General features: G+C 39.6%; 2 protein-coding genes across 2 annotated transcripts; both read left to right on the top strand.

The window, feature by feature from the left end:
• Positions 1–7,768: 7,768 nt before the first annotated feature.
• Positions 7,769–9,337, top strand: GLRG_00248 (cytochrome P450; the record flags this gene model as incomplete). Its single annotated transcript, XM_008090933.1, has 1 exon — positions 7,769–9,337. The coding sequence occupies one exon, from the start codon at positions 7,769–7,771 to the stop codon at positions 9,335–9,337; it is 1,569 nt and encodes a 522-aa protein (XP_008089124.1).
• A 1,639-nt stretch (positions 9,338–10,976) lies between these two features.
• GLRG_00247 (ABC-2 type transporter) lies at positions 10,977–15,554 on the top strand (the record flags this gene model as incomplete). Its single annotated transcript, XM_008090932.1, has 6 exons — positions 10,977–11,906; positions 11,965–13,494; positions 13,548–14,492; positions 14,562–14,795; positions 14,848–15,077; positions 15,131–15,554. The coding sequence occupies 6 exons, from the start codon at positions 10,977–10,979 to the stop codon at positions 15,552–15,554; spliced, it is 4,293 nt and encodes a 1,430-aa protein (XP_008089123.1).
• Positions 15,555–16,871: the final 1,317 nt, after the last annotated feature.

The following is a 16,871-nucleotide window of genomic DNA, read 5'->3' as shown; positions in this document are numbered from 1 at the left end:
CTAGTATAATCTCTAATAGTAGGAAGATAGTATTTAGTACTCAGTTACTTTTACTTCACGACTATACGTCGTATAAAATAACTATTCTATTTTAATAAAGAACTTTTTATTATTATCTTTATTCTATAAGAATAGTAAGCTAAGCTTACTAGCGACTAATAGCGTTTTAAAGTTATTACTAACTATTAGTTACTTTTATATTTTATAATAAAATACTTCCTAAATAGTTATTAAGCCTAATAGTTAGGATTAATAGTAGACTCTAATTTTTAAATTAGCTATAAACTTAAAAAAAAAAAACGTCTTAGTAAACACCTTTTTTTTAAAAAAAAAAATCTTACTATATAAAAGGCTCTAAAAGAAGCTAGTTATATATAAGTACTTTTACCCCTTTTAGTGCTTACACTAGAAATTACTATATAGTTATAGTAGTTATTAAAGACTACTACTATAACTAAGGGAACTACCCCTAAAGTAATTATAGTAGGTATACTAACGCCTAAAGATAACCTCTAAAGGTACCTACTAGTAGAATAAATCCTATAACTAAACTAAGAGGCTACTATACCCTCCTTATTAGCTTCTTAAGATCTAGTCTAATAAGGGTAAAAATAATAAAAACTAACTAATAGTAGCCTATTAACTATAGATAAGCGCCTAGTAGTGCCCTCTAAAGATAACCTATATACTTATATAATCTAAAAAGCTTATAACTAAAAGTTACTTATATACCTTAAAAGGAATAAAATAAATAAGATTATTAAGGAGTAATATTACTAGCTAAAGATAACTATAGATATTAAGTAATATATATAGAACTACTATATATATTACTATATATTAGAAGTAGGAATATCTCTAAGTATTCTTATACTTCTTGATCTTATATTTCCTCTATTATAGAGGTTATATATATATAAGATATATATATTTATAATCTACTTACTTAGTAGATTAATATATATATTGATTACGTAAGCATGTCTGATTACGTAATCAACTGAAGATTGGAGAAGGTACTAGAATGTCTAAGATCTCTCTAGATCCTACCTTCTACCTCTGTTGTTCCTATAAGGTTATTGTTTTAAGTTAGGGTTATTTACTTAAGGTTATTATATTACGCAACTAAGGGTTGATTTATAAGCAGCTTACGTAAGTATGGAATATTCTAGTAAGCTGTATAGGTCTATATAAGGGCTGGAATTCTTCCTGTTTCTAGTTTCCTTTCCTTCTCTCTCTAAGCAAGCAAATAGTTAATAATCTAACTACTATACTCTCTTTTAACTATATATCCTTATATCCTCTATTTATCTACCCTAGGTATAAGTATTTATATCTCCCTTTTATCCTATATTCTTGCTTCTATAGGATATATCTTTATATAAGAGATATACTCTCTTATATTCTCCTAAGCTAGAATTCTTTATCTAAGAGACTAGCTTACCTGTTGTGCTAACAGTGATTTCACTAATTATATAGCTAGGATTTCTCTAGGATTTCCTAACTAAGAAATAAAGAGGATTTCCTTATTCCTATAGGATTTTACTAAAGATATATATAATATAATATATAATTAATTAATTAACTATTATAATCCCTACTATTTAATAATTAATAGTCTAATATATACGTCTATAATAACTAATATACCTATTTACTAAATAAATATTATTATAATAATTAATAAGAATAATAATAATAAGGTAACTATCCTATAATTATATAGTAATTAGTTTATATAGCTTAACGCTATCTAAGTAAAGGTAAAGCGCTATAATCTCTAGAAATATATTAACCTAGATGTTATAGTAGCAGACTAATTAATCCTTAAGATATATCTAAAGAAACTAATAAAGCTGCTTATAACGTAATATCTATACGCCTTAACTAAGGATAAGCTTACTACTTACTAAGAGGTCGCTATAGCTATAGTAATCGCTAGGATATCCTAGTAAGTAACTATATAGCTACGTATAGTAAGAAGTAAGGCTATTATAGCTATACCTAATAGGCTTATATATAAATCTAAACATATAGTAACACTAGATAATCTTAATCCCTATAACCTTATATATCTAAACAGCTAGATAAGCTACTATTATAAGGAAGTATATAAGTATACTACTTAGTAAAAGGACGTTAAAGACGTAGCTAATATAGTTAAATCTATTATATCTATAGACCTTTAAGAAAGGTGCTATAAATCTACTAAATTATTAGCTAAATAGCTTAATAAGCTTAGTATAGTAGTAAGAATAAGTAAAAAAGAACACATAAAGTACGCCTATAATAAGTATAGTAAGGTGTTAGTAAAGGCCTAGTAAAAGGCCTTAACTACTAAAAAAGATCTTACTATATAGCTTAATAAATAGAACGCAGCCTATAGTAAATTAGTATAGGTTAATTTACCTAACTACTAAAGGCTATTAATATAGTTTAATAACCTTATTACTACGTTATAAAGTAGTACACTTAGCGTCTAGCTAGATTTATATATAGTAACTAGTAAAATAATAAGTAATTAGAATAATCTTAACTAGTAGTCTTTTTATAAGATAGCGCTAGAGAGGGTTAAAGCCCTTACTAATAACTTACTATATTATAGCTAAGTAGGCTGTAGCGTATTTAGCCTAACTAAAGGTAATAATAATAATAGTCTAACGTACGCTAATAGCGTAGCAAAAGATAGTAAATTTAATAATAAAAGGTATTACTATTAATAAAGTATAAGTAAAAAGGTAAAGTGCCTTATATACTTTACTCCTTATTTATTATAGCTTTATTACTTTATAAATAAATTATAAAAGCCTAATAATTAGTAAGTAAATACGTAATATTAGGAATAAATTAATAAGTATATTATAAGTAATCCTAATCTTACTAAATAAGTGTAATAAATTAAGGCTAAGTTATATTAACTATATAGTAGATACTATATAAAAGTAGCCTTTTATACTACTTTATAAGGCTATAAGCTAGGTAATTTAGCCTTACTTAATTTAGGTACTACTAACTATATATTTAACTATATATTATAGTTTATTACGTTAGTAGTAGCCCTAATTAGTAACTATATCTAGGCTAGTATAACCTAAGTTATAATTAAAGGATATAGTACTATAAAGATTACTTTAAAGGGCGCTAATAGCTTACTAATAAAGCTCTATATATATAACGTAATATATTATAGTATATTTACTATATTACTTATTTCCTTTATAAGGCTACGCTAGTAAGGTATATAGTAGGATATAAGCCTAAGTAATAATTACCTAAGGCGTGTAAATTATAGCCTTATAGGCTATATTAAGGAATAAGCTAACTAATAACTGCTTAAATATTATAAGTAATATAGCTATAGCTAAGAGAGTAAAAGCGCTTTTACTATACACTTTACTAATAATTTACTACTAACCCTATAAGTAAGAAATAAATATATAACGTTAACGTAGTAATAACTACTTTATAGTAATATAATAATATAGTATAAGCGTCTTAGCTACCTAGGTGCTAAGGCTTTATAAAGGATTATAAATACTATATATAAAGTACGTCTAACCTAAGTTAACGCTATAATAATATAAGACTATAATTTATATAGTCTTAGTAAAATAAAATAGTAGATTTACTACTAACCTTATAAATCTATTATAAATATAGCACTAGGTAATTACCTAGCGCTAGACTTTTATAATCTTAAATAAGGCTATATAGGATACTACTTAGTAATAATAATCTTAGATTAGGTAATAGGCCTTATATAGGATTTCTACTTATATAGCTACTACTAAGATACTATTAACTTAATAATAAGGGGCTTCCTTATAATACTAAAAACTAAATATTTAATTACGCTAATAGTTATTAAGGCTAACTAAGAAATCCTACGCCTTAAGTAACTTATAGATATACTTTTTATTTATAAAATCTTTATTAAGCTGTTAGTAGTAAATACTTAGGCTTAAAATAGTAGTGCTAAGTAAATTACTATAATTATTAAACTTAAGGCGTAATATATATAGATTAATATAAAATTACCTAAAGTCCTATAGCCTAAAACTATAACTATAGCTATATACCTTTATAATTAAATACTATTAGTAGCTTAGGGGTAGAAATCCCTATATTAATTATTTTACTTATATTTTATACTTAATAAGCACGCTAAGCCTTTACTAATAGTAAAGCTAGATTTTTTATATTTATAAGCCTATAGCTACTAAGCGTACACTTTAACTATAGATATATAACTATTATAAAATTATTAGTAAAAGCTAACTGCCTATATATAGATTAGATTTCTTATTAGATATATATCTAGTAATTTATATTATATCTAGTATCTAGTGTAAAATAAGGTCTTTACTATACGTAACGTAATATTTAATAAAAAACAAACCTTTAATAGGTTAATAGACAGACTACTTAATAAGCTCTATAAAGCTAATCTTATAGTAATTTAATAATAAATTAATAAGCTAATAGTAGCTAGTAATTAATCCTTAATATATAAAGAAGCTAATAAAGAAATAAATAAAGTAATTAAACACACTAATATTACTCTACTAGGCGCTCTATAATTAGGTAACACACTAGAATATCTATATAAGCAGGCAAAATTTATACTTCTCCTTACTTTACTACTATTACCACTAAGCGCCTTTTTTATAGCCTTTATAGATATTAACGTAGGGGGTAGTAAAATAGGAACTAATAGTTCTAAATTAATTAATCTAATAGCTAATAGCTAAATACTTACTAATAGTAAGGTAATTAATAAGTAAATACCTAAATTAATAGCTAATAGCCTATTAATTAATTTATTAATAGCTAATAGCCTATAAGCTAGTAACTTACTAACTATAATTAGAGCTAATAATAGTTTAAATAAGTTATTAATAGCTAATAGCCTATAAGCTAGTAACTTACTAGGAACTAATAGTTTTAAAATAATAAAAATAGTAATCCCCTATACCTTATCTTATCCCTATATAATTAATTTATAAGACGTTACTAAGCGTAAAAAGGTGTTAAATTCCTAAGTAACTATAGCTAGCCTATTAGGTAATCTCTAGCTAGAGGCAACCTTGTTTAAAGGCGTTATAAAAGGATATTCTGCTACACATATAGGTAGTTAGATTACACTAAGGACTTTATTTAAGGCAGCTTTCCTTATAGGGCTTACTTTATAGCAAAAGATTATAGACCGCGCGTAAGGCAGCTTATAGGTAATAACGTAGTCTAGTATATTATAAAGTTAACTAATAAGTAAAGATTACTACCTTTAGCTAAAGCGCGCCTAAGGCTACTTAATTAACTATATAATACCTAATAGGCCTAATAGTTATAAAGACGTTACTAGCAGATTACTAGTATGTAATAAAGGAGTTACTAGACTTTATAGGCTAATAGGTATATATTAGAAGTCACTACACCCTCTACTAATTTACAGGCAGTTAAAATTCTACCTATATAAAAAGTAATTTAAAGACACTAAAAAAGTATACTTATATAGGTATAAAATATTAAAATCTTAAGTAATAGTGCTATAAGTAGTAGCTAAAAGGTATTAAATCCTTAGCTACTACTAGGTATATACCTATAAGCTTAATAAATATAGTTAATTAACTAAATTTAAAGTAAGACTTATTATTTATAGTAACTAATAAGTAAAAGATCTATAAGATACCTATATAGCTATATTAGTAAGTATGTTATTTAAAATACTTATAGTAATAGCTACTTATTTTAATCTAGAATTACTTTAATATAATATAGTTAATATATTTATTTATACTACTATTAATAAGGTAGTATTTATAAAGATACCTCTAGGCTACTAAATTACTAGCTAGATCTTCTAGCTATTAAAAGCGCTATATAGGCTTTAATAATTACCTTTACTATAGTAAAGGCACCTTAAAGAGGGGCTTACTATATAAGGCTTTTACTAAGTACCTAGTAAGAATTACTATTAGAAGAAGAATTATATTATATTCTTTTTTTATATTAATAACTATATATTAGCTTATTACTATATAGATAAAGCGTAAGTAAGTAATAAGATAGTAGCCTTTTAGTAATAATACTACCTTAAAGGTAGAGGCCTGCTATAATAGTTCCTTAGCCTTAAGGTAATTTATAACTAAAGTAGCTATTATCTCTAGCTCTTATAAGTAGTATATTATAATAAAATAACTAAACTACTCCTAATAAATAATAAATATAAATATAATAAATTATTACTTATAATAAAAACTAAGCTACTACTTAGTAAATATATAGCCTTATTATAAAAGGTTAATAAATATTAAAAAAAAGTAAAAATAATCCTTTATATAGTAGTAATAACTTAGCTAGATATTACTTTTATAGCTAGCTAGCTTACCTATATTAACTATAATCTAAATCTAGATTACTAAAAGGCTATAAATTATATGCTTAGATATCTCTATTAAATATAGCACTTTTACCTTAAATATAAAGCAGCACTAGGCAGTAAGGACAATATATTAGAGGTTATATTAGACGCCTTATTTACTAATAACTTACTAAATTATTATAGCTTATAGGCGTATATTTTAAAGCTATTTAGAGGGCTTATCTCCTAGTAAGTAAATAAATAAGATACTATAATAACGTTAACTACTAAGGCTAAACTACTAGCGTTATTATCTGCTATAAAAGAGGCGCTTTTTACTAGTAGATTAATTACTACACTAGGTATTTAACTATTAAATTAACTAGGAACTAAATTATTACTTAATAAGCAAGTAGCTACTAAACAGCTACTAACTATTTACGTTAGCTATAATAATACCTAAACTATTAGGCTTATTACTAAAAAGCTTATTTAACTATAGATAAGGCTATAGCATATAGATATTTATAACTACTAGCTGTAGTAAGAAGTAGTAGTAAATTAGATTACTATTAAATATAAGAAGTCTACTAAATTAATAGCTAATAGATTAATAAAGGCGCTTAGCGCGCTATAATTTACTATATTTATAGCTTAATTAAATATAAGTAACTAATATATACGCCTTAAAGTAAATTAATAGTAAGAATTAGCTAATAATAAAGTAAAGCTTTACTGCTAGATAGAGGAGGAAAACGTATAGGATATTAAAGAATAATTAATAAATAGGCTATATATAGAGGATATTTAGCGCAGGCTCTACAGTAATTAACCGCGTTACTAGCGCTAAGGGGGTGTGTTAAATATAGCATAATTACATATAAATTAACTAGTAAATACACAGTTACCTTATAGTAAATTATTAGGGAATAGGCAGTAAAATTACCTTACTTTCTAGGTGATTTTACTAATTAGATAGCTAGAATTAGCATAGGATTTCCTAACTAAGAAATAGGGGGATTTCCCTGTTCCTATAGGATTTTACTAGAGATATACATAACATAACATATAATTAATTAATTAACTATTATAATCCCTACTATTTAATAGTTAACTATACGTATTAATAGGCAGTAATAAATAATAGGGGTAAATACTAGTTCTAAATTATACGTAAAGGAAAAGAAACTATTATGGGATTACGCGGCAAATCCACTGCGTAATATCCCTACAAATCCGGTGGATCCACGGCGAATCAGCCGTAGTTATTCCGGCCGTTTGGCGTTAATCCATACCGCCGATATCCAGGCGATAGTCAACATCGCAACAAATACATCGATCATGACATTGTGTCTACATGTCCTAGACCCTTCGCCGCCATTATCGACACGTCTGCCCCACTAGGCAATGTTCCCCTTTCGAAGTGTCGTCAACCCGTATCTGGCGGCTGGGGCGGCGATCCTTCTCGCCCTCGTCTACGCCGTCCTACGTCCTAAGCGACCGCATCTTCCACCGGGGACTACCCTTCCGCCAGGTCCTAAACCCAAACCCCTTATCGGAAATCTACTCTCAATCCCACCGGCACATTCTTGGCTCGCATTCCACAAGCTTATCAAGCAGCATGGCCCAATCGTCCGCCTTTCTCTGCCGGGCCAAGAGCACGTCCTCCTCGGTACTGAAACTATCGCCAACGACCTCTTACGCCAGCGCGGCAATCTGTATAGTGACCGACATTATGCGCCGGCTTCGTCTCATCTCCTGACTGATGACCACATGCTCTTGCTGCTCCCGTACGATGAGAGATGGCGGAACTATCGCAGGTTCCTTCACCAGGTCACCATGTCGCCTGTCGCACCGTTGTATGAGCCTGAACAAAGTATCGAGGCAGTAAGGTTGCTGCGAGATCTCATTCGGAATCCGGAAGACTACGAATCTCTATTTGAGCGCTTCAGTGTTGGAATAGGCTTGCGAATCATCTACGGTCTACGCCTCGAGACCGGGCATGACAGTGACGCTAAGATGATTCTCGACATTGTCCACGAACTCGAACGTGTGGGCTCGCCGGGAGCATACTTGGTTGATCTATTCCCGTCTCTTATGTATCTGCCAGAGTGGCTTGCCCCTTGGAAGAAGTATCTTAGAGCCCGGAGACGCCGCGACGAAGACTTTTTCCACGATCTCATCGACCGAAGTAAATCACCGTCTTGGGCGAGGACTTGGAAAGATACCAAAGAGCAGTGGGGACTGACGCGACGCGAGGCGAATTGGATGCTAGGGTCGGTCTTCCAAGCAGCAGCAACAACTTCCGGGTCAGCGCTTGCGGCGTTTATACTCTGCATGGTGCGCAACCCGGGATGGTTTGAAAAGCTTCAGAGGGAGGTCGATCCCGTAGTCGGAGCTGACAGACTGCCTACTTTCAGCGATATATCGCAACTTCCACTAGTCAGAGCATGCGTTAAGGAGACACTGCGATACTATCCCATCACGGCCGGGGGTTTCCCACATCGGCTTACAGAGGACGACACGTATCAGGGGTATTTCTTGAAGAAGGGCACGATCGTGCACGCCGTGCAGTGGGCGATCCAGCGGGATCCAGAGCAGTACCCAGAGCCTGAACTCTTCAACCCTGACCGCTGGCTGGATCCCAAGTACCCTACGTACAAGGAACCTCTCGGTGTTTATCCCAACCTGCAGCAGTTTTCTGCTTTTGGCCACGGTCGTAGGATTTGCCAAGGCATCAACATCGCTGAACGGAGTCTGAATCTCAAGATTGCAATGCTTGCTTGGGGTTGCAACATTTCCAGAGCCAAAGATGGCAAAGGTGAAGACATCGTACCTCCGTTATACGATTTTGTTGAAGGGTTTAACGTTCAGCCAAAAGCCTTCGAGTTTGATCTTCAACCAAGGAGTCCTGAACGGGTAAATTTGATAGAAAGAGCGTATGCTCAGGTACTCAAAGAAGATCCCCTGCTGTGAGAACTGGGTGATACAGGAATCGTATAGAACTGACAATTTCTCTAAATGGATGCTGACTTTGATAAGCCATTCACGTGGTGATTTACTCAGCTTACTTTCCAAGACAATAATTCGGATGATATAGCACAGCATTGTATAGATATAAATAATAAGCACTGCAAATATTTCGTCAACCGTTGCTTTTTGTTTTCTCGCATTCGTAATAGGGAAGATGACGCCTACGAGAGTCTATTTGTTGAAGGCCCCTTCTCACGGAGGGGGAGAAAAAAGGGGGGTTGCAGCCTATCCCCTCACTGTCCTACTTCTCGTTATATTCTCACCAAAACAATCAATCATTTGGACACATTATCGACAGATATCAAGAGTAACTAAACCAACTACCCCACTTGAACTTATTCATCATGCCCCGCCAATGTGATAAGAACATGACTGCTGCCAAGAAGGCTGCTGAAGTGGTATTTGCCGCCTAGCAACGGGCTCAATTCAACCGGGCTGGCAAGCCCCTTGCCGTACCGTCTATCCGCCAACTGGCCCGGCAGTATAGAAGTAAGGTACCGTTATGTAGTCCTAATTCAGGGCTATTGATTTATATGGCTCTTTTTGTTATTCGACGCTGTGGCTGCTGTTGCTTTAAGAAATAAAGAGTTGACTATACTATACAACGCACGTAAACGTCATACTATTCGTGATATAGGGTGCAACCCCCCTTTTCTCACTGCAACCCCCCTTTTTTCGCCCTTTGCGTGAGCAAGAGGTTTTAGCGTAACAGAATGCTGACTAAAGCCCCTGGGTAATGAATCAGAGGAAGAGGAAGGGTTGGAAAGACCAATAAACGCGGGGCATTGACATGTCTTCTCGCAGGAATTCAACATCTCATGAACTTGAGTAATCTAGACCAATTTCCTTCTGACTTCCAGATCTTCAATCAGATGTAAGTTAAATGATGAGGGAGCCCATATGACCAGTGACGCAGATCTCCATGGACGCGCCGACCGGAGGGAGACCGTAGACCGCTCGGTGAAGGATCCTGAGAACGCCGAATAGAACCCATGCGTTTCAGGGTTGCGCATACGATTATTCTAACTTTCTTCATTTTGCAGCCATGACCCCCGCCGTTCGTCCGTTCCTGATACCTGATGTTGTTCTTTGTCCAAGCAACCATCAAAGCGGCCATGTGGTATGACAATAGTGATCATGGGGCCTGGTGATTTGCCAGACAGCAGCACAGACCTCTGCGAATGGAATCCATCTAGTAACTTCCTATGACTCAAGGCGATGCGATTGCCCAAGCCAATTTTTTTTAGAATTTTGATACGTAAAGTCCTCGGCTGTTTATTTGGACGAGACAGTGGGTAAGAGAAACGTATAGTTATTCGATAGCCCTCCCTGTGTTGCCTAGTGGCAGACAGGCGAGAAGCGAAGCTATTCTTGCGCACACTCGTCAAGTCCAAGCGCTTTCTAGAAAACCGTGGTTTGGTCATAGCTAGGAGCTAGAAAAAGTCGATATTGACGTTGCTTTCATCTCTCTTAAGTTCTTACCATCACCCGCCGCCACCGTCCAGATACCAGATCAAAGGATTAGACGGCAACAGTATGCACATGCAAGAAGCATGAAGATGCTGCTCAGACAGCACCAATAATGAACGATGAGGTCTCGCAGCTCGCCCGCAGTTTCACTACGCAATCCCTCCCTGCCCCCGACGCCTTGTTTCCAGTGGCTGCCGGAGGCCCATTGGATCCCAACAGCGATGTATTCGACGCCAGTGAGTGGGTGAGGGCTTTTTATAACATTCGTACCGATACTTCCGAAGGCAACCCCCCCAGGACGACTGGCATCGCATTCAAGAACCTCAGCATTTTCGGTTATGGCTCATCCACCGATTACCAGAAAAGCGTGAGCAACGTCTTCTTTGGGCTCTCAACCGTGGTAAAGAAGCTTCTGGGAAGAAGAGACCAGCGGATTGACATCCTTCACGATATAGAGGGTGTCGTTCACAGCGGCGAGCTGCTGGCTGTGCTAGGTCCACCTGGCTCCGGATGTTCGACATTTCTAAAGACGGTGGCCGGCGACACGCATGGCTTCTACATCGACGACGACGCAACGATCAATTACCAGGGCATTCACCCGAAGGCCATGCGCACGGCGTTCAGGGGCGAGGCGATCTACACGGCTGAAGTTGATGACCACTTCCCGCAATTGAGCGTGGGGGACACCTTGTATTTTGCCGCGCGCGCCCGGTGCCCCAAGAACATCCCAGAGGGCTTGTCGAAACGAGAGTACGCCGAGCATATCCGAGATGTGATCATGGCCATATTCGGCATATCTCACACAAAAAACACGCGTGTTGGCGATGACTTTGTCCGCGGTGTGAGCGGTGGCGAGAGAAAGAGAGTCACTATCGCGGAGGCCGCGTTGAGTAACTCGCCGTTGCAGTGTTGGGACAACAGCACGAGGGGCCTCGACAGCGCCAACGCCCTCGAGTTCTGCCGAACATTACGGACGCAGGCCGACATCATGGGCTCGACCTCATGCGTCGCTATCTACCAAGCTTCCCAGGGCGCATACGATGTAAATGATCCTATCAACACGCCCAGAGTCCCGAGGTCCTGAAACTAACATGGGCAAGATCTTTGACAAAGTTCTGGTCCTGTACAAAGGCAGGCAGATTTTCTTCGGCAAAACCAGTGATGCAAAGGCGTACTTTGAAGAGCTAGGATTCGTCTGCCCTGAGCAGCAGACAACAGCCGACTTTCTGACCTCGATGACCAGCCATAAAGAGCGCGTCATCCGACCCGGATGGGAGGGCAGGACGCCGAGAAGTCCGGAAGAATTTGCTCAGGCGTGGAAGGCGAGCGAATACCGCGCGCGTCTTATGGAAGACGTCGACGATTATCTCCATCGCCATCCGTTCCACGGAGAGCACCACGAGAAGTTTCTCGAATCCCGGAGGATTGACCAGTCCAAGTTCCAGCGCGCGAGGTCTCCCTTTACGCTCTCATACATGGAACAGATGCGTCTAACCCTGTGGCGTAACTGGGTGATGCTTAAAGGCGACCCTAGTATCCCAGTGTCCATGATCATGACGAACGTCTCTCAGGCCTTAATCACCAGCAGTATCTTCTACAATCTGCCTCCAGGCACGTCAAGCATGAATCGCCGTGCTATCCTGCTCTTCTTTATCATCCTCACCAACGCCTTTGGGAGTATTCTGGAGATCATGCTATTATATTCCAAGCGTAAAATAGTCGAGAAGCACTCCCGGTACGCCTTGTACCATCCTAGCGCCGAGGCCCTCTCTTCCATGATAGTGGATATGCCCTACAAGATCGTCAACGCCATATTTATCAATACGATCTATTACTTTATGGGCAATCTTCGGCGAGAACCCGGACCGTTCTTTTTCTTTCTGCTCATCTCGTTCACAATGGTATTGGTCATGTCAATGATGTTCCGGCTGATTGGATCAGCTGCAAGGTCTATCACTCAGGCACTGGCCCCAGGCTCGCTCATCCTCTTCATGATATCACTCTACGCGGGCTTTGCACTCCCACCGCAGTACATGCAGGTTTGGCTTGCTTGGATCAGGTGGATAAACCCGGCCTATTATGGGCTTGAGAGTGTTCTGGTGAACGAGTTTGTTGGGCGAGACTTCCCGTGCTCGACTTTTATCCCCCAGGGTCCGAACTATAACTCGGTGGCCTCGAATGAGCGAGCCTGCTCCTCACCCGCATCTGTCCTTGGTCAAGACTTCGTTCGGGGTACAGATTATCTTCTTACATTATACAGCTTTGAGAATTCGCACCGATGGAGAAACTTCGGTATCCTGATCGCTTGGATGATGTTCTTCATGGTACTGCATTTATGTGCTACAGAGTATATCTCATCCGAGCGATCGAAGGGCGAGGTCTTGGTCTTCAGCCGCAAAGCTATGAGACGATTTCGCAAGCAATGGACTGGCGATGTCGAGAGTGATTCTGCCAGCAATCCTCAGCAGACAAGTAGCGACAACAATGGGAATAGTAGCGGTATAGAGGAGCAGGCGTCCGTCTTTCACTGGAAAGATGTCTGTTATGACATCAAGATCAAGGGCGAGCCTCGGCGTATCTTGGATGAGGTGAGTGGCTGGGTCAAGCCTGGCACTCTCACTGCACTTATGGTAAGTCAGGAGTACTATACAAATTTGGAAAGAGTTTTGCTCACGCGAAACAGGGTGTTTCCGGAGCGGGCAAGACAACCTTGTTGGATGTTCTCGCCACACGTGTGACAATGGGAGTCATATCCGGCGAGATGCTTGTGAATGGACAGCCCCGCGACGAGTCCTTCCAGCGCAAAACGGGGTATGCCCAGCAACAAGATCTCCACCTTCACACCTCGACCGTTCGTGAGGCGCTCAACTTCAGCGCTATGCTTCGGCAGCCGGCGCATTATACTAGAAAGGAAAAGCTCGAGTATGTGGATACTGTGATCCACCTCTTAGAGATGGGGGAATATTCAGATGCCGTTATTGGCGTCCCGGGCGAAGGTTTGAATGTTGAGCAAAGGAAGAGACTTACCATTGGTGTAGAGCTCGCGGCTCGTCCTCAGCTCTTGCTGTTTCTCGACGAGCCTACTTCTGGCCTCGACAGCCAGACGTCATGGTCCATCTGCGACCTTATGGAAAAGCTGACCAAGAGCGGCCAGGCCATCTTGTGCACCATCCATCAGCCCTCGGCAATGTTATTTCAGCGGTTCGACCGACTCCTTCTTCTCGCCCGTGGAGGTCGCACGGTGTATTTTGGCGAAATCGGTAGGAATTCACAAACCTTGGTTGACTATTTCGTCCGCAATGGAGGTCCTGATTGTCCGCCTGGGGCCAACCCTGCGGAGTATATGCTGGAGGTCATTGGTGCGGCTCCCGGAGCCCATACGGACATCGACTGGCCCGCCGTTTGGCGTCAGACGCCCGAGTATCAGTCGGTCCAGGATGAGTTGGCCAGACTGATCGCAGGCACCTCGGCTGAGTCTGCACCGGCCATCAAACCAGATCCATCCAGTTACAAGGAGTTCGCTGCCGATTATATAACTCAGTTTGAAGAGGTAACGACACGCGTGTTTCAACAATACTGGCGCAGCCCTTCATACATCTACTCCAAGGCGACCCTGTCTGTTGGCGTGGTGAGTCAACACCCCCCCCCCCCCCCCCCCAAGTGTCCTCCATTTTGGGGCTCGGCTGACCGAAAACAGGCATTGTTTATTGGTTTCTCCTTTTTGAATGCCAAGAACACCCAACGTGGCCTGCAGAACCAGGCTTTTGGTGTTTTTATCTTTATAACCATGTTCGGCCAGATTGGGCAACAGTTGATGCCCGTTTTCGTGTCTCAACGCACCATGTACGAGGCCCGCGAGAGACCTTCGAAGGCATATTCGTGGACGGCGTTCCTGTTCGCCAACATCATCGTGGAGATGGCCTGGAACTCGGTGAGTGTCCCTTTGCCAGTGGTGGAAGCGATCGCGGCTGACATCAACTCAGGTCATCGCAGTTTTCAGCTTCATCTGCTGGTACTACCCGATTGGGTTGTACCGGAACGCGTATCCCATGAATGATGTCGGTTCCCGTGGCATTGCCATGGTCCTCCATGTTTGGATGTTCTTCATCTTCGCCGGTACTTTCGCCCAAATGCTAATCGCCGGTCTGCCGAGCGTTGAAATTGCTGGCGGCCTTGTCAATCTCTTCGCAATCATGATGTTCTTGTTCTGCGGGTAAGTCTCGTTGTCGAACCCGAAAACCGGGCGACATGGCTGACGTCGGCTAGTATCATTGCTGGTCCAAGGGATCTCCCGAGATTCTGGACCTTCATGTACCGGGTAAACCCACTCACATATGTTGTGGAAGGCTTCCTGGGCACATCCTTAGCCAACGCTGCAGTACATTGTGCTGCAAACGAATACGTCGTCCTCACCGCTCCAAGTAACCAGACTTGCGGGCAATACTTGTCTGATTACATCTCCGTCGCTGGAGGCTATCTATCAGACCCAAACGCAGGCAATGGTGCCAACTGTCAGTACTGCGCCCTGGCCACTACCAATGCCTTCCTGAGCGGTATCGGAGTCAAATTCGGTAATCGTTGGAGGGACTTTGGCTTCCTGTGGGTGTACACAATCTTTAATATATGCATGATAGTCCTGATATACTGGCTGGCGCGTATGCCAAAGAAGAGCAAGGTAAAGAAGGCATGAAAGTATTGATGTTTAGTGGTTGAATATGAGAATAATGCCTTGTAGCTGCAAGTGACCGCAGGTGGTTGATGCTGGTCTCATTCCCCTTTGGTTGGTTTCATAGATTATGGTCACATTTACGGTAGAACTCATCTTGTAATACACCCCTTCAATTCTGTAAAGTAGCAATAGGCCAGCGATTCATTCTGCACGATTATCAAAGCCCTCGGGGGAAAAAGTCGCCAGGGAGAACATCGACCACCAACCTTTGGGCTCAAAATGATCGACTCACGTCGTTAGTGGCAGTCAATTCCGTGGCCCCCTCCCCCCCACTATAGTTGTCCATCATTTTGGCAGAAACGAGTAAGAACTGTTACAAGGCATCAGCAAAATTGATGGTTAGAACCCAGAGACCCCTGAGGCTTGCCGATTGCAGCAGAGGTACAGACTGCGGCTGGGTGTTTTTCATTTCTTATTTCGTGTTTCAGTCAAATGATAAGGTAAGATCGGACAACGTACTCGACACGCAGGAACCAGTCGACGGCTGTCGGGAATTGCACGTCCCCTTACAGGGCAAAAATAGGAAAGGGGGTCAAAGTGTAGGGCACTGTGGCGTGTGTCGGGTGTCGCGCCAGTAAACGGACTGTACGTCATACTCTTTCTTCTATGTCGCGGGAAACCCAGAGCATCGTAGGACATCGAGTACGTATGCCACGGTCAAAAAAACACGTCGACTTTTCTGCGCACAAGCGCGTTAGTGTGGTCTGGGGGAAGAGGAAAGAAGGAAGTAAGCATCTCCCAGGGGGTTGGATCGGGAATGCGCTCAGTCTCAGCGCCGCCATCATGGGCCCGTTGATGGACTGTTTCAGATTTTGCTCCAAGGTCCGTTACGTAGGCAAGTCGGACTGGGGATCCCGATGTGCATCCGCTGCACTCCGTGGTGTACACTCAATAATAACAAGCAACTGTACGGATTCGTGCGGTACAGACGTCTTGTCTGCTTTCTTTTTCCGACATTTGTTTTGTCATGCTGATGGAATACCATACCATGTACTTACTGTGCTGCAACGCTATTGCCCACAGCTCTTCGCAAGGATTCTCTTAAGAACACTGCAGGGAGTGAGGGAAAAGCGCGAAGACGATACTGTTGGGGGATGGCACGGTGCGTCTGGGCTTCTCATAGCGCCGTTTGTTACACCCTTGGATTCACATCTTGCTTAGATAATAGAGCTAGATGGGGCTAGGAAGGGAGACTACCTACAAGAATGTTGAAATGTTTTGGCGCTCGGGGAGGCTATGTTTGGTCTAGAAGTCCCAAAAGCGTTTCTTCTCGCCACC

Source organism: Colletotrichum graminicola, assembly GCF_000149035.1.
Source record: "Colletotrichum graminicola M1.001 genomic scaffold supercont1.1, whole genome shotgun sequence".
NCBI classification, from domain to species: domain Eukaryota; kingdom Fungi; phylum Ascomycota; class Sordariomycetes; order Glomerellales; family Glomerellaceae; genus Colletotrichum; species Colletotrichum graminicola.
This window is presented reverse-complemented; position numbering and strand designations above follow the sequence as displayed.